A 22,010-nucleotide genomic window follows, 5' to 3' on the forward strand; every position below is an offset into this window, starting at 1 on the left:
CCAGACGGTCCGCCTGGAGGTGGTGCTGAAGGACCCCACCGAGGAGGGCTGCGTGGAGTTCAGCTACCCGGAGCTGCTGCTGTGCGGGGACTCGCGGGTAGGGGACCTCCCCTTCCTTTTCCCCCCTCCCCTCCTGCCCGGCCGGGCTACGCCGCCCGTTCGCCTCCTCTTCCTCCTCCTCCTCCTCCTCCTCTTCCTCCTCCCCGGCCTTGCCGATAACGTTATCGGTCGCCCCGTGCTGCTCAGGGGTGGTCCCGGCCCGGCGGGGCGGTGCCCTGCGGGGGTGGGGGGAAGTCCGGCGGCCTCGCCGTCGCTCCGGGCTCCTCCTGGCGCTGAGGCTGGCGCGGTGGCGGGGGGGAAGGGGAGGCTTCGCTCTTGTCGGCCCTGAGCTGGCCGAGGGCTCCAGGGTGGCTTTTCTGGGAGCTGCTGGGGATTGCTGCGAGCAGGGGCGGGGGAGCGGCGGTGTCTTGCGCCCAGGTTACCCCGGCTCTCATCTCCGCACCTTGCCTGCCCCGGGAGCGGTAATGTTGCGTCCTCCCTTCCTGGCAGCTTTTTCCGGCAGCTGAATGAAACCGTTGCCATGCCGGTCTGTTTTCCGGATTGTCTGTAGGCTGTATGTAGGTAAATGAAGAGTTATTAACCCGGCTGTGGTACAAGCCTTGAGAAGCAGTGAAATGAGCATTAGTAGACTTGGAGAAGAGTTTCAGCAGTCTTGGGGCGGGGGGGGGGCAGGAATGAATGAGAGTTCATGTTGTTTAAACTATAACCTCGCCCGTAATTTAAGAACTTAATTCAAGAAAAGAAGTACTTTCCTTTTTCCTATTCCTCTCGACCAGGAAAAAAAATTGGTCCTCGAACTACTTTGGTTTTTAAGGAGAAAAGCTTGTGCAGACAACTTTAAGAAGTGAGCAGCACTAGCCAATCAACAGGACCCAGTGTTCAAGTAGGAGGGAGAGATGCATGTCCTTAAGCTGGTCACACTTAAGCCACTCATTGAGCTGAGGATACCAGTGGAGTTGCACTTGATTTAAATAGTTGTGGCTCCTTTTAATTCTGGTACGCAGATAATTTTAGAGAAAGTTTACATCTTGCTGGAAAAGCCAGGAGTCAAGGAAGTAACTACTACTGAGAAGGTTGTGCTAGCTCTGGTGATACAAGCAAACCTCAAATACCAGTTCTGATTTTGCCATTAGATTTTTACATCTAGCACAAATTTGAAAATGGTTAAAATGTCAGTTTTACGGACCGAAGTCCGTAGCAGCCTGCTCACTTTTCGTTCTGTAGTAGGAGGGATGTACACATTGGACTGTGTTTAAATGTGGAAGACAGAAAAATCAATGACTGTGATTTTAATCCCTCTGAGATCTTCTGATGCAAGTTAAAAGGTTCCTCCTGTTCATCCTGTCCTACAGCTGTTGTCGGCAAACAGTGCCGGTTATGACTCCTCTGAATTGGTGTAGTGTAAGCACGCTGCTCTGTGAAGTACCATCTTTCTGAACAGTTCCTGTATGAAGGTGAAAATTGTGTTCCTGTTTAGAAGTGGTTCAGTATGTGGAGGTTGACTTTTCCTGTTGGCAGCTCCCAGTTCCATAGCTGCCGCCTTTTCCTGAGGGGGTGGGGGGGGTCTGGAATGATGGCTTGATGGCTTTTTTAATGTATCTTTTGGGGGGAGCATTGATCTAGGGAATTTTTGGTACAGTTGTGATCAGACACTGCTTTTAAGGTAGAAATAGTGATAGAACTGCTGTATAAGAAATTGTGTATGTTTTTCAGCTCTCTGTAGAGTCCAAATTGAAATGAATGGATCATAATGGCCTGTCTATTGCTGGAGTGACTACAATCAGCTCATTATGTAAAACAGTGTCATAAATTGTGATCCTTTTAAAGTGATTGTGGACTCTTATTCTTGTTTAAAAACGTGGCCTGTCAGTTTAACTTCTTGCTTGCTATATGGTAGAAGGTGGAAAAGCTACTCTGATATGGTAGGGAGGACTTAGTCTTGTATTAATCAGCATGATAAGAGAGGGGAAATACATTTTATCCAGCAATAAAATTAATGCATGCTGGTTCCTTCATAGTTAAAGCAAATACAAGAGAATTTGCTCTGCACAGTGCAGGAGGCTCAGGATGACAGCAGTCTGTCTTTTACCCTGGTCATTCTCAGACCAACAAATTATGTAACCTGTTCAAAGTCCTAAAATAGAAAAAAGTTGTGAAAGGAAAACCGATCCTGCTTGTGGAGTAGAATAGCTATGGTGATTTATATAAACCAGTTAATGCAGCAGAGAAAACTTTGTTAAAATGAGGCTTGACCAAGAAACGCCTGCCCTCTGCCACTTGCTTGCAGAATCTGAGATTTGCTCTTTCCAAGTAGGTAGTAAGTAGTCAGCAGTTAGCTGTGGTTTTAAGTGGAGCTTTGGATTTTGATATTTGTTGTTGTTTTGGTAATGATTCAGTGCTAAATGAACAGTTCATATAAACTTAGCTTGCAAACTGTTTTTGTAGGGTGAAGAGTGATTGAGTTTTCTGAAAGCTATTGTTGACTCTTTATCCCTTATAAGAAGTTGCTTGATTTCCTTATACCTATTCTCATTAGAGTTCAACATTACAAAATTAGGAGCTTGTCTTTCTGATTTGTAGTGTTGCTTGGAACTGGAGCAACCAAGAAAGGTTCTCCAGAGCCAGGCGGTTCTGGGAAGGTGAGGACTGGTACGCAGGAATAACTTCAAACATTGCATTAATAGGTCTTGTAATAAAATGGTAGAGAATCCCAAAACTTATGTGACAGGATGAGTGCAAATTCTATTTTTTTTATTCCAAATTTGGGGTTCTAGCCTGAATCAGAAGTTATTGGAAATGGTTATGTTAAAACTCATGCTGTCCTTGCCCTGTTGGTTTGGTTTTTTTTTTGTCTTGATAGAGAACATCCTATGATAGGGGTGTTAGTAGAGTTCATCTTTTGGTAGGAGTTCTTTATGTAAAGGTTTTGAATGTGAGTAATAAGTTACTATGATTGAAGAGTGCCTCTTAAAAACTGGCAGAAGTGAAAGTGCGCTCCCTCTTTTGTTGGTGCAATTGCAGCTTGGTTTGTAAAACTTAACTCAAAGTGGGTAAGCCAGAAGCCCAAGTTGGCTTCTGTCAAGCAGTTTGTAAAGGTGTTGGAAGTAGTAATGTCTTAAAGTTACTGCAAAGTCTGAGAGCCGTCCATCAGAGCCCTCAGAAACTGTCAAAACTAAAACTTGCTTGAATTTGAGGTTCCAATAGTGCTTAACTAATCAAAGTAATAGCTTTGAGAGTTTGGTGGAGAGAGGCAGGTTAACACTTTTGCTTGACATCTGGCCTCAACCTTGTCTCATTTGCCTAGCAGAAGATGTGGAATAGGTTTTCCCAGCCAAAAGTAGAGAAAATGGTGTTGTGTGAATTGACCGTTATTTAGTATTTAATTATGCCTGCAGGAAATATGTATGCAACTTATGTTTCAAGATTATCTATGACCTCTATTATTTTTCTCTCTAAGTACTCAGTTTAGAAAATGTAAGCTAATTATGTGGTGTTTTCAGTTTTGCTCAGCTTACCTTCTTCATTACGTTTGCCTTGATACTTGTCTACAGTTCGTCACCATTTAGTCAATATGTTGTCTTTTCGTACTGTGGAGGAAGGATCTTACTTTTCTGAACTTGGTGTTGTTTTTTGTTCTGACTTAGTCTACCATAAACCTTCATTTATTCAGTGGTCCACGTGCAGTAAAGTTAGTTGCCATCCATAAAGTTCTGTAAAATGAAACTCCATTCCACCATATTTTAGCATCCTAGTACTTTCTCCCTTTCCAACAATTACTGTATTTTATGTGAACTCTAAATGGAAGAAGGCAGTGCTGTTTTTCTGTCATACCTTATTTCCAAAAAAAGCATTATGTATACCATTGATTACTGTTATTTGACTTCATGTCAGTGAAAACCTCTTTCTCCAAAAAAAAAAAAAAAGAGGGGGAGTACTTCCTGTTTGTTTGTACAGCTGGAATATTAAATCTGTATTGTCACTGTGGCTGCCATAGTGGGAATCTTGTAGAATTCATGCTGCGATTACTGAAATTAAGAAAAAAAAAATAATAGTACAAGAGTTAAAGGAGTTACATTAGTTATGGTAGTAACTTCCTGAACTCTTTAGTCTTCTGGCTGCTTACCCGCTGATTAGTGTACCAGGTACTTCTTGTGTATTGTATCTAGAAGGATTACAGCACCAGTAAGAGGCACCAGTGGAAGCAGAAGTGAAAAGGAGTTGTATTTAGAGAGTTCTTTCTCTTTGAACCTCAAATGGACATAGGTCTCTCTTATGCTTAATGTTTTCAGTTGAGGTTGTAGTGGAATGCTTGGGAAAATATAAATCTGTGTCTTTCTCTTAACTTTTCTGTTTGCATTCTCATCAGAAGAAAAGTAACTGAATGACAACTGAACATGTCAAACTAATTTTTAGAGAATAAATAAGTATTTGGACTCAGTATAAATTCTGACTACTTAGTCATCAGAGCATTGTTTATTGACATTTAGTAGTTTTTATTAGGTGCACTCTGTGTTTCTTATGGAATTAATATTTAACTTCTGCATTTTTCAGAAGAAATCGGTTCACTCAGAAGATCCATTTAATGATGAACAACGTGAGCGGCATGAAGTAGAAATGCTAGCCAAGAAGTTTGAGGCAAAATACGTGAGTTACTGTACCTGTATCAATATATACAAATATTTAATAGGGGTAACTTATGATGCTGTAGAGATGTTAACATTTTTTTTTCCCTGAATAGCATTGCTAACGTAGCATCAAATGACTTCTGTACATTTTGGAGCTGACTGTCTCATATTTCATTTAAGCAGCTTGAAGCTGCTACAAGCTTATTAGACAAGTCTGCTAAATAGATTTGTCTATAGGATCTTATAGCTTGTAAAGCTATTCTTGGAAAAGCTTCCTATATAAATACAAATAAGTAATAGATGCAGGTCAATATTCATGATAAATATTGTGCTGGAGGAAAGAATTTTTATGTAATGCTGTTGTGCACTATTGAACAGCTCTTCTGTTTGGGCTAAATACTGATGAATCTTGATGAATTTCTGACTACTTTGAAATGCTTCCATAGGAAGTTACTGTTGAATAGTAAGTCATTGCTTGATGAGTTTATCTTGTTGCTGCCAGTTGCCTAAAGATATTCCGCTGACTTCTGAAAGTGTAGCATGAATGACTTGAACAACACTAGGTAGAAACATAAAGAGGCTTTCACTAATAACTGAAGGTAGAAATCAGAAAACGTTGACTAAAACCACACCCAAACAGGTCTTTAAGAATTCATATGGGTAGGGTTGGGTAATTAATTCTGAGCTGGCAATCAAAACTCATCATCATGCTTAGGCATGTTGATATTCTGGATTACTAATACAGCACCTCAAAAATAAAGAAGGGAAACAAGCAGTCATTTGTATCTTTTGCTATTAATATACATATTAAAATCTTTCGTGTCTGATTTGTTTGGATTTTCTTTTTCTGGCAAAGGCAGATTTCTCTGAGTGCCTGGTCTATACATGCTGTAGAAGCAATTACTATTTCAGGGTTTGTTAGCTGTGATCATAACAAAGTAAACCCCTAAACTGAAAAGAATAATTTTCATCTTTTGTGGAGGGGTTGACAGAACCCAACATGCCTGGTGAATTGAGAAGGCAGTTCCAGAATACTGTTTGCTTTTCATTTGAATGATTAATTATTTTTTCAGTGTGAGAGAAAAGAAAAATGTTTCAACTGTACTTTTCTAGAAAATGCATTTCCATAATATAAGTTAAGGATTTTACAATGTCCCGAAACAAGTTGCTTAACTACAGCAGATTAAAGTCAGTGTAGAGCACTTAAAGCAATATATGTAGGAGGGAGTGGTAGTGGAAGCAATTTAATTTTACATATATATTTATGCATACATCAAAGCTAAACATGTACATTTATGGACAAAACATGGTGGTGTTAGACTTATGAAAACTTGAGTTCAATGCTCAGTAGTTATCAAAAGGGGCAAATAGATAACGTTTCACTATTAGAAAGCAGTAGGTAACAAAAACTATGATTTTACAACAGTTTAAATTCATGGTGCTTGTGTATCTTACTATTTGCATTTCTGATTTCTTGCCTTTCTCATTTTCTGCCATACCTTATGCCCCTCAGCCCAACAAAATTCCTGGAAGGGGAATGTCTTCTATATAAAGAACAACTTACTAGGTTAGGGCTGCTAAGCATGGAGGGCAGGGAGGGATTAATAGTTTGTGTTAGATAGTCCCTGTCCTTCCTCTCTTCCAATACAAGAACCATCAGTCTCCACTTACCATCCACAATCAGAGGAATTGCATCTCTCTGCACTGACCCAGTACAACTACTCATGTTCTGACAGCATCCAGCCATCTTCTGATTCTTGTGGTGAGACGTTTGGCCCTTAGCTTAAACTACAACAGCGATCCTATGAAGTAGATAGCCATTCTCTTCTCTATAACAGCACTTTAGTGTAAAAGCAACCACTAGTTGTATGAGAAAGAACTAGGGGTTTGTTTTTTTTTTTTTTTCAGACTTGCAGGATCTACTATATCCTCCTTCAAATAATTAGGTATTACTTATCTATATCCATTTAAAATGGAGTTAAATTATCTTTTTAATCATAGCATGTGTGGCAGTACTTCTGAAAAACTTGATATGTGAAGAACAATCTTCCTTGAAGATTTTATACTTATTTTCAGATAAATTCCTGCACTCATAATCAGATCAGAACAGTATCGGATATATCTTGCAGATACTAAGAAAAAGCCTACGAATAGATATATTTTTGTAAAACAAGAGGCATAAAGCTAATGTACCATTTGGTTTTTTACTTGATTATTCAAAACAATTTTGCAATTGCTGCACGTTTTAAACACCAGCATAAAAATCTGTTCCGAGTGGTTCCCATTTTCATGCTTTTGATTAGTGTTATTCTCTAGACAAAATCAAACACTCTGTTGTAAAAACATGATACCGAATCTTGGATGATATTGTACATAATGTAAGATTTTTTTTTTTATTGGATCAAAACAAAGGTCTATCTAATGGATGGTAACATAGTCCTCTGACACTAGTGGAATATCAGCTTGGAAGTATAACATTAAGTGTGCATTGATATTGCTTGACTGTGCCTGTTTAGCACTCTGTGGTTTAATTCCTCCCAAAGCCAAAGGCTGTGTGTTTAACTACCATTTATATAGCTTTCTATCGTCAATGTGCCAGATCATTTTGAGTTCACTAAATTTCACATTGTGTTCCATGACACTGAGTACCATGAGGATTATTGTATGAAAACCTAGCTTGTCTTTAAACCTGAGGAGTTTATTTGGTGCTCTGTAGTTTCTGTATTGTAAGAAACAGTGAAATATTTGCTGTTCTTCTGCATGCTGCCTGTGATTCTGATGCTATCATCTAAACTCAGCCCTTTCATTCCCCAGCTGAAGTGTCTTAACATTCTGTTATGGTACAGAAGCAGTGTTTTTTACCTTTAAACATCCTTGTTGGCTTACTGTTCTCTTTTTTGTTCCAATTTCTTTTTTTAAATGAAAGGATATTAATGGTAGGATGCCCTGATTTATCAGTGATATAATGATGACTTCTGGTTTTGCTCTCTGTTCCTTTTTTCATAAGTCCCAATTCTTTTCTGTTTTGACCGCTCTTGATTGTTGAGCAAATGTCATAAAACTGTGTGTTACAACTCCAGTGCTTCCCGAGCAGCATAGCAAATTGGGAGCACACTGTATTGTTTCTTGTTTGGGTTGTACTTCCTTTGTGTGGATTACCTTGCTTTTATTGATACTGAATTCAATTGATGATTTATCATTCTAAGTTCAGAGCAACTGTGAGGTCTTTCAGTAATTTCAATTGTCTTTTTTTTTATTTACTATCCTCAGTAATTTCTGTCATCACACCCACCCTGCTAACTGTTAGCCCTCTCTGCTGCTTCTACAGATGAAGGAATACATGTTCCTTGGTGATTTTGCTGATTACTTTCTTTGCCAAAATGAAATATTTATTCCTACCCTTTCTTTCCTAGCCTTTAACTAGGCATTAATTTGAGTGGACCTTCCCCTTTATCCCATGGTAGTTTTTTGTCTTAAAAGATCTTCGAACCTTTTAAAAAGTATTTGAAGTACTGCTTCCTTCTACTGCTCCTGAATGTATATTCTTGTGCCTCCTGGTTCTTTATAACTTCTATTAAGTTGCCCAATATAGAGATCAGGTTTACTAGTTTATAGACTCTGCTGTGGCCCTTGGAAGATTCTTGAAAAATTGGCATTGTTTTTGCCACTGTCAAGTCCTGTTGGACAAGAGTTGTTTAAACCTTAGTTTATGTGCCATGGTTAATTTGCTGAACTCATATTTGAGTTCTTGGAGTACTTGCATGAGTACTATTTGCAGCCTCAAAAACTAGACATCTTAATTTGCTCTAGTGTTATGACTGTTTGTGTTCTGGGACAGAAAGGTTGGAAGAATTCTTTTGGGAAAGGTGAAAAGCTTCAGTGGTAAAATTCCCTGAACTGCTGCATAGTAAACACTGATGATGCAGGTAATCCCTTCAGTTTTTCTGCTCTGGTCTTGCATCCTTAACATCCTGATTGTACAGACTTTAAATGTACTTCCTTAAACATTACTGGGTAGAGCCAGGCCTGAAGGAAATTCTCTAACTATACATAAAAAGTTCAGATGTTTTTGTGTTTGAATATAGGTTACTATTTTAATCCTGCTTTTATTCATTTGGCTACTATGAGATTTCTTTTTTGTTGTTAACTTTGTTCCGTATCTGCACTATGTTTTTATGAAAAACAAGCAGTCAAACTGCATTGAGAGTTTAAAAAATGGTTTTTTAATGCCCGTACACTGAAATCGTAGAATAGCCATTGCTGAAAAAGGATTTTGGACTTACAAACAAGGATGTTCATGGTTACTTGGGCTTAGCAAGAGACGTGGTACAGAGGTGGATTGCATTACACGTCAGTGAGATGAGTAGAGGTAAAGTATGGCTTATGTAGCATTCTTCAGCCAGCCTGCTGGTGCCTCAGTCAGAATCATGAGAATTACATAAGCTTTTGCACTGGAGTTTAAGCAGAATTCTTAAGTGCTACCTCTATTATTCTAAATTTTTTTTCCTAAAAAAAAAAAGTTTGTATGACAGAAGAAAAAAAAGTACTGCATGTTTTTGGGAACATGCAGTCATCCAGATGTTTTACCGGATGAGTGACTGTAGGGGGTGATAGGACTGATAGGAAAAGTTAGGAATAGTTAGCTTGAAAGCCTGAGGCTTGGAATATATCTTGGAAACCAGAATTAGAGACAGTAGTCACTTTTGAGGTTTTTCCTTCCTGAACTATTGCATTTATTTAATTATACTTGAAATCTTCCTGTTTGCTTGCAAGAAAGAGTGCATGCTTTACTTCGTTACAAACTTAAATTCTTGCGAAATATTGTTAAAATGGAGGTGTTCAGATGCGTACACGTCTCATAAAAGACCTGAAACCTCATTTGAACAGTGTCTGCATACTCATAGTAACAGGTGGGTTGTGATACTTCGATGCCACAACTGGAAAGACTCACACTTGTTGTAAATGTGCTTAGAACTGTAGAGTACAGGCAGAGAAGCCTCAGGAGCAAGCTTTCTTGAATTCATGGAAGAACACTGGTTACCCTTTTAGTGAAGGTGGTGCCTTTTGGAGAATTTTATCTTTTAAGACTTTTATATTGACAATTTTGATAATATGGGAGTCAGAAAACTAGGCCTTATCCTAAGCAGATTCCCATTTGCATAATCGTAAGTTTAGGTACCGTGAATGTTTGAGCTGGATGTGAGGTTTTTACTTGTCTTGATTTAACAATAAAACTTTCACATAAGAAAAGTACTTAGAGCTTAAAATGAAATTTACTGTCTCCTGGAGGTAAGTGAGCCCAGTCTATGGGACAGCTTCTGGCTTTGTTACTCAAGTAATTGCTTCATGTCTGGTCCTATCAACTGAAGTGATGGGTCTTGCATTTCAAAGGATTTTATCTTGTTTTTCTTCAGTTATGTCATGTGAAGGCTATATAACTTCTTGAAAACTCATAGACGTCGTACCTGCAAGTACCAGATTAGTATTTTTCTCTTTTGACTTAGACTTCCCTTCTCTGTAGAGAAGCAGTCCAATCTTGTGTGGGGAAACACTTTACTGAATGCTAGACTATTAGTATTTTCCTTTGTAATGATTCCGTAACATAGTGAAAAACGTAACACTTCCTAAATTATCTTAGTCCTTCTGTCACTAACAGTCCTATCACTATGTTTTAAAAACATAGGACAGTGAAACATCTCTAAATAGGAAATATTAGGAAGATCTTTCATACAGAAACCAGGTGGCTAGTGAATGCCTTTCAGGGATGATTCTGGTAAGGCTATAGTAAAGCATGTTTGCGGGAGCTCATTCTTGTGTGAAAGTGTTTTATAAGTCATCTAGACCATCTTCAAGGAAGCATCCAAGGAAGCAAAACTCCTTATTCCCTGCATGTTTGTGGGAGCTCATTCCTGTGTGAAAGTTTTTATAAGTCATCTAGACAATCTTCAAGGAAGCAAAACTCCTTATTCCCTGAATGACCATCCATCCAATGCCTGATGTTTTGTAGACTTCAGTACATTACTTCCCCATTTCCTAAATGATATAACTGTTGCTTTGTTTTCAGGGTGGAAAGCCCCACAAACATCGGAAGGATCGCCTGCAGGATCTAATTGATATAGGTTATGGTTATGATGAAACGGACCCTTTCATTGATAATTCTGAAGCGGTAAGTAAGCCTCATCAAAGCAGCAGGAAGAAATAAGACAATGCTTTATTTTTTTTTATAAAGAAGAAAGGTTAAAAAAAAATACTTTGTGCCTGTATATAACTGATATGGATCCAAAGGGCATACTACTTTGGGAATTCAACGAATGATTGTATTTGTAGTCCATTCAGATATTATTATGCACTGCAAGAATTAAGAAAGCTATTGCTATATCGCATAGTTTTCCAGCTTTAGAAACTAAATTATTTTTATTTGTGCCCCTCACTTACTGTGGACTGGAATTACACTGGTTCTGTTCAGTTTCTGGTACTAGCTACCTGGGTTATTAGTAGAGTACCGGTGTTAGATTTCCTGCATTAGATCAGGAAGCTATTTTGCTCCTAAAAAACAATAAGGATAGGATGGTTATTCTACACACAGAATATGTCTGAAAAATTTTGAATGAAACAGCTTGGATATTACAGCTTATTTTGTCTGAATACTTTTCAGAAAGGAAAACACATCTCAAAGTAAAAGAAAAAGCTATTAGGTGCAGGCAATATTTGGGATATCAGGAGGTTTATAAGAGGGCATTTGAAGCTATCTTAGAGGTGATATATGAAATTATGAAAATGAGGAACAAGCTTGGAAGAGAGTGGATGATATAAAAGCTTGGAGACCTCCTACAATTATCGTTTATTAGAGCTCCCATAGAAGTAGGTGTACTGTTTAGTCAAGTAAAAGCATACCAAAAAACCTAACAAAAGCCACCTGACACTTTAGCCAGCCTTCAGTTTCCTCCACTGCTCAGTGACACTGGACAAAAGCAGCGATGATGTGCTGCTCTGAAGATGAGGGAGCTAAAAGTCTTGAGTGGGAGAGGAAAGATGAAAAGGAGTAAGAAAAGCACAGAAGTGTATTGCTTAACATACATTATGTCGAGCCTCCATTTGAATGTGGTAGTAGACCTGGGAAGTTACACAACTTTGGAAAGAGCTTTGGTGAACGCAGCTGTGAGGCTTCTGGCACATAGATGTTGGAGTGAATATTGCTGTTAAGAACTGTGTAAGATGCACAGAAGGCGTGCTGCAGAACTGATACCTTCTTGAGCAAAAGAAGTTCAGCTGTTAACCACAGTGGGTAGCAGGCTGAGTTGATCTGTGTGTATTGTTAGTTTTTGAAGTAGGTCTTGAAGGCATGTGAACAAGTTGCATGAAAAGTGAATTTGCTGTAGATACTTATCATAGCTTGTGTTAATTTGTCCTTTTTCTTGGTCTAGATTAAAATTTTAGTTGAACTGGGCAATGTTAAACTGTCCTATCATTATCCCTCAAATTTTGGTTGTGCCGCTGGAACACTATTGGAGCCTAAGCTCCTTTCCAAAGGTCAAATTCTGATCTTCAGCTCAGTAAGAACAGATGTGCTTCACTCCTGCTGAGAAGCCAGTTGAGCCTATAGGCTTATCTGGTTTCTTACTGTTGCTTAAGTTAACCATCTTCAGTTTTGAAATTTTTGGATACAGGACCCAAATTGTGTGTTGTTTTTTCTGCATTTATTGTCACCTATCACAGATCTGATATATGATTCAGATAACTTTCAATACTTATAATACCAGTCTCTGTAAGATGTGCATGAGTCTACCAGGGTTGAACACTCAATGGTGTATTGGTACTTCTCTTACTGTGCCTACTTCCAGTGCTGCTGTTGTTACCAACAGCAGATCTGTTAGATTTGCAGGAGCATTCACTTCTGATATCTCTTGCCAGGCTCCTTGCAAGAACATACAAAAGACAGTTGTTAGAGGGCAGGACGTCATGTGGTAGCTATGGAAGCTACTGGGGAGAATGGTGTATTCTCAAAAGATTGCTCTCCAGGACAAATCATTATGCCTTGTGTCCACATTATATATACAGACTAGTGAGAGGCCATCTCTGTTTTGGTTTTATCCCTATTTCTATATAGGAAATAAGAAAAAAAAAAAAAACCACCAAAAATGCTGTGTGCCAGCAGTTGTCTGTTGTTGTTGTTGCAGAGCTTAGTGGTCCTGTAATGTAGGAGTTAAGTTCAACAAAACTTCTCTTTCCATCTTGGATGCAAATGGGAAGTGTCCAGAAAGAAAATACATGTCTGGCTTGCTCATCTTCTGTGTGGCCAGCTATTAAATCACCATGTACCCTGAAAAATGTCAGAGCCAGGTCCAGCCTGGACTTCCTTTTGGAACATACACTTTCTTACACATAAAAAGCTATAATATCCGGGGTGCAAACTCGAAAAATGAGTATGAGTGCCTCTTGAATTGCTCCAGGATTGGCATCCTGTTGTCTCCCATTGTATCCCATAAAAAAATAATTGAAAGCTTCCTTAGAATTTTGGTCTTTTTTTTTTTGTCATAGGTGTGAAAGAAAGATTTAGCTCTTTGGCATGGAAAAAGATTTATTCCATAGCTTTAGAGATATTTTCCTTCTAAAAACAGATTGTTGAGGTAATGCCATCAAATATTATCCAAGAAATCAAACCAATAAAACTCTTAAGTCAGTTTTTAGCAGGCTTTGTAATTGAGTTAAGGAGTTCTGCTTCCTTTGGACCCATTTCTAATTTTGTACATGTAATGTAGATGCATGTATAACAACTAGCATAGGTAACAGGGCATTTGTGTCCTCCAAGGACTCAGGAAGGCAATTGTTGTGCTTGTTTTCTTGAGGGCAGGGATCAGGCTCAACTGCAAGGAATCTGCTAACGGCATGATTCTCAGATAATGGATTTTAATGGGGCTGGAGTGCAGACAAGTACAGGACATGCTTTTTGGAGGGAGGTTCTTGGAAAGTGCCGCTAGAACGGAGCTTCTTCTAAGCAAAGAGATTTTTCCTGTCAGACTCCTCAAAGGGCACTGATACCTGGCCTTTGACAAAGTGTGGTAAATTTTGGGCTGCTTAGTTGGCTAGATTGTTATTGTTTACCTCCTGTGAAAATGAAAACCATGTATGAGATTATTACAGATTTGACTTCATTGTTTACTCTGGAAAGAATTGGTACTTTCTTACAGTGTAGTAAAGACTTTAGCAGCATGGCTGCATTAAGACCATCAAAGTCCTTGTGGCTGCTGAATGCAGAAAAGTAAGGGCTCCCAAACAGCAATTCAGTGGACTCAGACATGAATCCAACTAAAGGAAAATATTGAGGAAAGGTTCTTGGGTACGTATTGCCCTAAGTGACACAGTCAATTCCTACCTCCCATGTTCCTTCAGACTTGTCTCCTCTTATAGAAATAAGTATATAGTTACAGGTTGCTGTTTGTTTTGGATGTATCTGGTATATATGCTGTTCAGCTTTTTACCTTGCTGCCTTCCTTGGAAAAATTTTATCTCGTCTTGTTTGGAAGAAGTGGCTTTTCTTCTCTGAATGCAATTGCAGGCAAATGGGAGATCCATGCTTCAGTCTATACAGTCGATATTTTTGGGTTGAGCATTTTGACTGTAGTCAGTGGGTTGTGAACTCTTCATTCCAGAAAAAAAATGTAAATCAACACCGTCTTACTGTTGCTTCTAACCACTATGTAGCAGTTAGTCTGATGGCAAGTCCTAATCTGTGCTTATCTTAACAGACCTCTGTGGTAGCAATATGAGATGTTCATAACTTGCAAAGAAAGCTGTTCCTTCTCAGTGTTTCCACTGCTTTGGTGTTGAAAATAAGTTTTGCTATAATGTAAACTGCCCAGAACTACAATCTTTTTGTGGAATGGTATTCCTGTAGAGTTCTGCTTCCACTCTGTTCTTTCTACATGCACACATGTGCATACACACACTTATCAACCTGGTTTGGCTGGACAACTTGCTCTTGTGACCACCTCTGAATATTTGGTTGGTTGAATACCTTCCTGACAGTGTAAGCTTTATACAGGTAGAGATTCCAGGGGAATACAGTGCTCTCTGAGCTTTCCGCTATGTAATATAGAACAGGGATCTGAAGTAATAAATGGTGCATAGTGAAAAAGTATGCAGTTTTCTCTTAGTCAGAGGTAGTAAGACTTGCATATCCAAAGCAAAGACCAGCTAGTACCTTCCCCTATGATGGGTAGATGAAGGCAGAGGGAGAAACATCCACCTAGAAATCTGTAAGCAGTGCAAGCTGTATTTTGAAGCAGCGATACCAGGTAGCCAGGAACTGAACCAAAACTTGAATGCCAAGAGCAACGGGAATCATGCAGTTCAGTACTTTGGACATCTAGAGATGTATGTCGATATTTAACTCAGTCTACTATATTAATGGTTCCACAGCAGCCTTCTAAACACGGGTGTAGGAGTCCTGTGCTGCTGAGTAGAGAAAACTAGCCTACCAATGGTTTCTCATATATGGAAGGTTTCTCCAAAACACGTACTTCAGCTTAAAGGAGAAACCTTTTTCTTTAGCTACATCTTTCCTCAAGAGCTCAGACCCTCTTAAAAAACAGCCTTTCAAGGATTCTATGTTGATTTTAGTAATTCCAAACACATTCGTAAAAGAGTTGCTCTTTTTCTATCTGGGTTCTGTACACGACTTCCCATAATTTAAGGGCTTAGTCTCTGCAAAAATTTTGTGTCATGATATACAGTTTTCACACCTTTTTCAGGATAAATTTGGTTTACTTAATCTCATTTCCAGATTTACTAAAGGTGTCATAGATTTAATATCCTCTTCTCTCCCACCCGGGCTTCCCCTGAAGAGTTCCTGCTGTTGTGATCTAAAGCTTGAAGCTGATGGATTGCCAGTAAGAGCATCTCGCTCAAGACTCTTGAATATCCAAGATGCTTTTTCCCAGTGAGAATTTGGGGAACGGCGGAGCTCAGTGCACTGATGGCAATTTTTACCTTTTTTGTGGGGTTCTGGGTGAGTTGTTTTAGGCCAACTTGATGGTGATCCTTCCTACTCAAAAGAGTTTGCTTTATGCATAGATATGGGGAGCAGAGTTCTTGCTTGAGAAAGATAAATGTCTCTTAAAAAAAAAAAAAAGCCAATGCTAGAGGCATGTACAGAAAAATGCTACATAGGATCCATTATTAAACATACTTTCATGTTGGATTGAGAGATAAATTTAACATTGCTGCATTTTTCATGTGGAAAAAGCTGCCTCTATCACAAACCTCGTGCACATGGAATACATGAGGGTGCATTAAAGCTTTTTTTTTTTTCCCCAGAGGTTCAGTTACTAGCTGTTTCATTGGCTATGGATTTGTGTGTTTATATTACTTGTCTGTCTTCCTTGTTCATTGTCACTTTGCCCAGTCTTGGAAGATCTGTGGTCTGGGAATAGCTGAATGTACCATGTCACCTTTAATAAAAGATGTCTTGCATGCTTTTCAGGTGTCTTCAGGGTAGATCTGCCAGTTGGCACCTGACATGTCATATGCATTTGAGTGAATACAAGGGCAAATTTCAATTAGGAGAACCTTTCTTAGCTGATCCCTCCTCACCCTACGATAAATAAAGGTGTAAAGTGGAGCACCAAACAAATAAAGCAGATACTGTTCTGCTTCGTTTAAGCATGTCTGTTCTGCGTTGTGTACCCAGCAGTCCTCTATACAAGAACCATTATGGCTAGAGGGACAAAGGTAGTTAAGTTTGCAGTACAAATTGGATGTTTGTTAAAGGAACAGTAATGTTCTATTGCTCCTTCTGCAAAATACAGTATCCTTTTTTAAAAAGGAATAAGTGATTTCTTAATTTTTTTCAATCCCATGTTCTGGCCTAGGTTTCAACCAGGTTGTTTAGGACTGCTCATGTATTTAATGACCTCAGTGGGAGAACTGGGAAACTGAAAACTCAGCATCTGCACAGGTAGCTGAAAAAAACTGAGACTTATATCTGGCCTTTGTAGTACCATTGTTTAAATTTGTGTACATCAAGAATGTAGGAGTAACAAATAATATAATTTTTGAAGATCACAAAATAATTTTTCAAAGTAACCTGAGCTACTGTAGGGGTAGATCATGGCCTAGGATCAACTATTCTTCATGAGTAGATGAATTTATTTAAGCAGCACAAGGAACTTAAATGTTCTCCAAAAAAGATTCAACCAATGTGATTATTAATATAAAGGGGGTTTATAATGTGCTAAAATAACAGATCTTTCATAAGAGCACTTGTCTTATGTGTCATATATGGTAAGTCTGCTCTTAATGTTAAATGAATAGAAAAGGAAAGTGTAATTTTTTTTTCTACAGAATCTTCTAGTAATTCTGTAGAATTCTAGTAGTAATTCTATTAGAATCCTTCAAGTAATTCTGTAACATGAAACCTGGAGAGGTTAAGTAGTACATTGCGTATTTATTTGTAATAAAGCACTGAACTATGTTTTCAGTGTGTGTCAGAGCTCAATCTCTGAAAGAATTGGGTTGAACAGATAAAGGTGGTCCCATGAGTGGTCATACATTTTATAACTTAGGCTGAAATATTGTCAAGGTGATAAGAATGTCATCTCATTGCACTGAAGGTCAGCTAAGCTAATAGTCTGACTCTGACTGGTGGAAGGGTGTAAAAGGTGGTGGTTGTGGTGAGAACAAAAGAGAGATGGATATATAGACAGATAGTTCTCTCAAGGAGCTCTGGTAGGCTGATGGATTATAATATCCCGACTACTAAACTAGGATTCTCCTAGGAGACTATCCTATTCTAGTCTAGACTACCCTCAGCCAGGTATTTTATCTTTATTTAACAGTCTGTTATACTTTCTTTATTCTGTTGTGCTTTGCCAGCTGTTCTTTGCCCCAGGGTTAAAGAAAAAAATGAAGAACAGAACAACTCGCCTATGTATTTTGGAAAAGGAAACTTCTTTACCATGGGAAAACTTTCTGCTTGCTTTTTGATGTTGTCTTGGATTAGAAAAGCAATGTATTACTTCATTATATATTCTATTCTGTTATTTTTCAGAAAGACAGTTCTGTTTTGTTTTGGGGTTTTTTTGAAAACTTACCCTTAAAGGATAGCAAAGCCAAAGAGTACATTTCAGTTCTTTGTGTCCTTAAGAAGCATAGAGATTGATCAGCTATGTTTGTTTGAAGTATCTTGAAGTATGTAGTAAACTGTGGATATTCAGGGCATTTGACTAAAGCAACCATATTCAACCTAACTTCAGTAGCTTGACGTTATTCAGTGGGCTAATGAGGATCAAAAATAAACAGCCCCCCCAAGCTGTTTAGAACCATCTCAAAAATAAACTGAACAAGGAACAAAAATGATCCCTGCTTTTATCTAAATAATACCAGTTTCATAACAAATAATGTACAGGCTACGCTTCTTAAAACACTTGGACATGTTTGGAGCAAATCTAATTTCCAGGACTTAAGATAAAAGTGTTAAAAAGCCTTTTCTTGTGTACTTCTATAGTATAGATTGTTCTCTGGAAGGAAGCTAAATGAGGAGGATCATGGTCAAAATACCTGAACACAAGATAGTGAATATAAGACAGTGCTATGTACTGTGGGTCTGGATTTCGGAACTAAATTGGTATAATCCATAAAATGTCACTGTTCTTCTTGGTATAATAATGAAGTTGAAACTGGTTAACTTATTTTAAAAAAGCCCTAAATTATCTTTCACATCTAAACATTTAATTAGATTAATGGCACTAGAAGTATAGTAATGTAGCTCAAGGACAGTAATTGAAAAAACTTACTAATTTGCTTTTAGATGGTCAGACAATATATCAGTCTTATTTTGTTATCTGCTGAATTATTCCTTAATCTTTTGTGGGACAAATCCGTGTTCACGGGAGTCAATCATATATGAAGTCCTGTCTGTTTGTAGGTGTGAGAATTTTAATTCTCAATCTTGGAATGTATAAAGAAGAACAGAACACTGTAAAGGGCTTAAACTATTTTCCTTAATAGGATCGTTTCTGTGATTTGATATGCAGAAAAAGCTAGTGCAAAGCAAGTCTTGAAACCTATTAATCAGAAGATGTATAGGTTGCAAGAGCTGTGTTCCCTTTAACTGACAGTCCTGAAGAAACTTTAAAATTAAGTTTAATCTAGCTGTTACCAATATCTTATACAATCATATTCAAATTTTCCGTTCAACTAGGGAGCTAGAAAATGGTAAGCTTACCTTGAAGGAGGGTGTACTAGGTACATTGTGGTCTGTAGGCCCCAGTTTTAGGTAAGTTGAAAATAAAATGAAACATTGACTTACAAGTTATACCTTGTTCAGTAGGCTGAGGAGAAACCAAATTTTGGTAGGGAAAAGTAAACTCTCTCAAGGGTTAAGGAGAACTGAATGTCAAAAAGGTCTTTGAAAGTCTGAATAAATTCATAGTCCTCAGCAGAAGCTGTTGAAACCTCAACTGGTCAGTTACACATCTGCATCTTGCTGACCTTGTTTGCCTGCCAATTATTACGAGATAGTTTGTTCATCTGTATGTTGAACAAATTCTGCCTTTTGGTTGCCTTGTTCCTATGGTTCTGTGCCATATAGCATGTTGATCATTCTAATAATCTACTGTGATTCACAGCTTCCTCATTTGTGGACTGTCTTTAATCCTTACTTTTTCTTGTGTGTTCTGCAGTGCCTCCTTTACTGCTCTGTAGCCAAGTCTTTGCTGTGTTTCCTTTTACTTGTTCTTCACTTATGATAATGGTCCCAGCTTTGTGCGTTCTCCTTCAAACTTGGTAACTACTATATTCTTCTGCTTTGATCCCATACTGCTCCAACCTCACCAATTCAGTTCACACCCTGTCACATCAAAAGGGAAATGCCCACTCTGTCTATTAAGCACTGGGGATAATAATGTACTTTCTCTCCCTTTCGTCTTCCTCATATATAATGAAGCTGGTTCTGAGAGCTGTGGAAAAACATCAAATTTCTCTGAAATTCTTACCCATTCTCCACTCTCAAATTTACTTTGCACTTCCTACTTTGTGTGATCATCTGAGTCTTTTAAGATGCATGACAAATCCACAACTAAGACACTTGGTCTTCATTTTCTTCTGCTTTCTCACATTAGTCTTTCATATGATCTTAGGGTATTTCATAGATCCTGTTACCACTTTCCTTTTCTATTTCTGTCTTTATGTACTGCTTGTTAAGCCTTCCATTCCAGGAAGATAAAAGATAATGACTTATGGAAACTTCTAACTACTTATTCAGATCAAATCCATATAGGTTTCCAGTTTTCAGGCTCTTTTACCAGCTTCCTTGTTGAAGTACACATTTGTTGTTTTCCTCTTCTGGATAACTCCACTTCCTGTCTTAATGCTTTTGGTAGCACAGACTTTTTTCGTTCTTAAACTATTTTATCCTCAGTATATTGTGCAGGGGGAAATAAAATAAGCTGGTAGCTGATGCTTCACTTTGTATTGTGTGTGTGTTCCCTTCATGTAGGTCATCTCAAGTCTTCAGTTAACGTTGTGGCAGTTAAAACTGCCCATGAATTTATTCAGCCTGTTGAATTCTGTCTTAACAGACATGCAGTGAAAGGCCTGGTGGTTCAAACTTCAAAGTAACAAACATGTTGTTTCCTTTTCAAGTATCTTAATTCTTAATTGTTTGGCTGTGCTACCAAACATTTATTGCTGACAACTGTAACTCAAACTTGACTTTTTCCTCTGCCAGGGTGCATACCTCTGAGATGTGTCAAAATCCTACTCTTTCTTTCAGAAGAAGGGTAGAAATTGATTCTTGGTCATTGCACCGTTATTGTGTCTTTCTGGTACTTTTGTAATGCTTTCTAGGTCCTTAAATGCTTCATCTGTATCTTTGTTGGCAGGTATGTGTCTCAGGCATTCTGTTTGTATGCTTCCAGACAGACTATAGCTTCCAGAATTGTATTTGTTGCTTATTAAGTTCACAATTTTGGAATTTTCACTATTTGAAAACTAAGACTGGTAGTTCAAATTTGGAGTAGTTCATGACAATATTGTCTTTCTGCTTAGTGATAATGACATTGTCAAGGCAACCCTCCCTCAGTTCTCTTGCAAACACTTCAATGGTTTGCTTTGTTGATAGTTGTGCATAGAGCTAAAATGAATCTATTCATCCTCACAGCCTTTTTGAGAGTTTGCTGTTAACAAGATACTTCCTAGCGATTAGCAATCTTCTGGTAATGCTTGGGGGAGAGTGTCATTCTGAGGAGGCTGCTGGTCATGAAATAATAGAATTAATATTGCTTTCCACTATACTTAACATTGACCGCTTTTCCTATGTCTTTGGATTTCAGTATTTTTGAGATACAGCTTTAATTCTAACTTGGAAATTCCTTCATAAATACTAAGTGCGTTTTAAAAGAAAGGGTGTAGAAGAGTTTGAAACCTTTTGTGATTTTAAAACTGTCTAAACAGAGTGACAATATATATGACTCAGTGAAACAAGTGCTGGCATTGTGGTATTTGTATAAGAAGCAATGTCATATTCAACACCTAAAATTGGAAATAAGCAAACAGATACTGTGGCTAAGTTTGCTCTGTCTGGGATAACATTTTTAACAAAAGAAAATTTCAGAGAACTATTTAAGAGAAGTAGGTTTTTGAGCAGGGCACTGTGATTAGAATTGGTACTAAATGTAATGTGTGTTGGAATGTTTGAACGTGTCAAGTGCAGAGACTGGTATTAATGAAAACTGTGGCAGTCTGAATGAGACAAAGCGCATCATCTGAGAAGTTTTTTATGCTCAATTTACAAAAATGTCTCTACTGTTTTCAGTCCTATTTCCTGGATGTAACATCCAATTATGTAAGATTCTGGTAAAGATTAGGCTTCTTCCACTGACTGTTCATCTTGTCATCTTTTTTGAAAATATGGAAGAAAATAGGTTCTGGAAATAACTATAGCTATCGCTTACAGATAACTTAAAAGGGTGTGTGATAAAAATCTACGACTAACAAGGTAATTTGAACAGCACGTGGTCTCATAACGTCGAAGGGTCTTCAATAGAAGTCTGAAACCTAAAATTTAAAATCGAGAGGCAGGGTGGGTTTCCCCCCCGCCCCAATTTGTTTTCAACCAGTGATGATGATGTTGTAGATGAAAACAAATAATTCACTGTGTGCCTGCCTGCTTCTTGGACAAAACCAACCAGTGAACAATCAAGTGAAGTTGCTCATAGGCAGGTGGTGTATCATTGTTCCTATGGCTTATGTATCTTGAGATTTAATGTCTAGCATAATGTAATATGGTCTCAGAGACAGAATATTGGGACCGGGAAGGGGGGGGGG

General features: G+C 38.2%; 1 protein-coding gene across 1 annotated transcript in view; it reads left to right on the forward strand.

The window, feature by feature from the left end:
* UBN2 (ubinuclein 2) overlaps positions 1-22,010 on the forward strand; it is a 49,695-nt gene that overhangs the window by 1,491 nt on the left and 26,194 nt on the right. Inside the window, exons 2-4 of the mRNA XM_009895263.1 lie at positions 5-97; positions 4,612-4,704; positions 10,750-10,851. Of these exons, the coding sequence (XP_009893565.1) occupies positions 5-97; positions 4,612-4,704; positions 10,750-10,851 (288 nt within the window). The remainder of the gene's footprint in view (positions 1-4; positions 98-4,611; positions 4,705-10,749; positions 10,852-22,010) is intronic.

The sequence above is a fragment of the Charadrius vociferus genome, unplaced genomic scaffold, assembly GCF_000708025.1.
Source record: "Charadrius vociferus isolate BGI_N301 unplaced genomic scaffold, ASM70802v2 scaffold251, whole genome shotgun sequence".
Lineage (NCBI taxonomy): Eukaryota > Metazoa > Chordata > Aves > Charadriiformes > Charadriidae > Charadrius > Charadrius vociferus.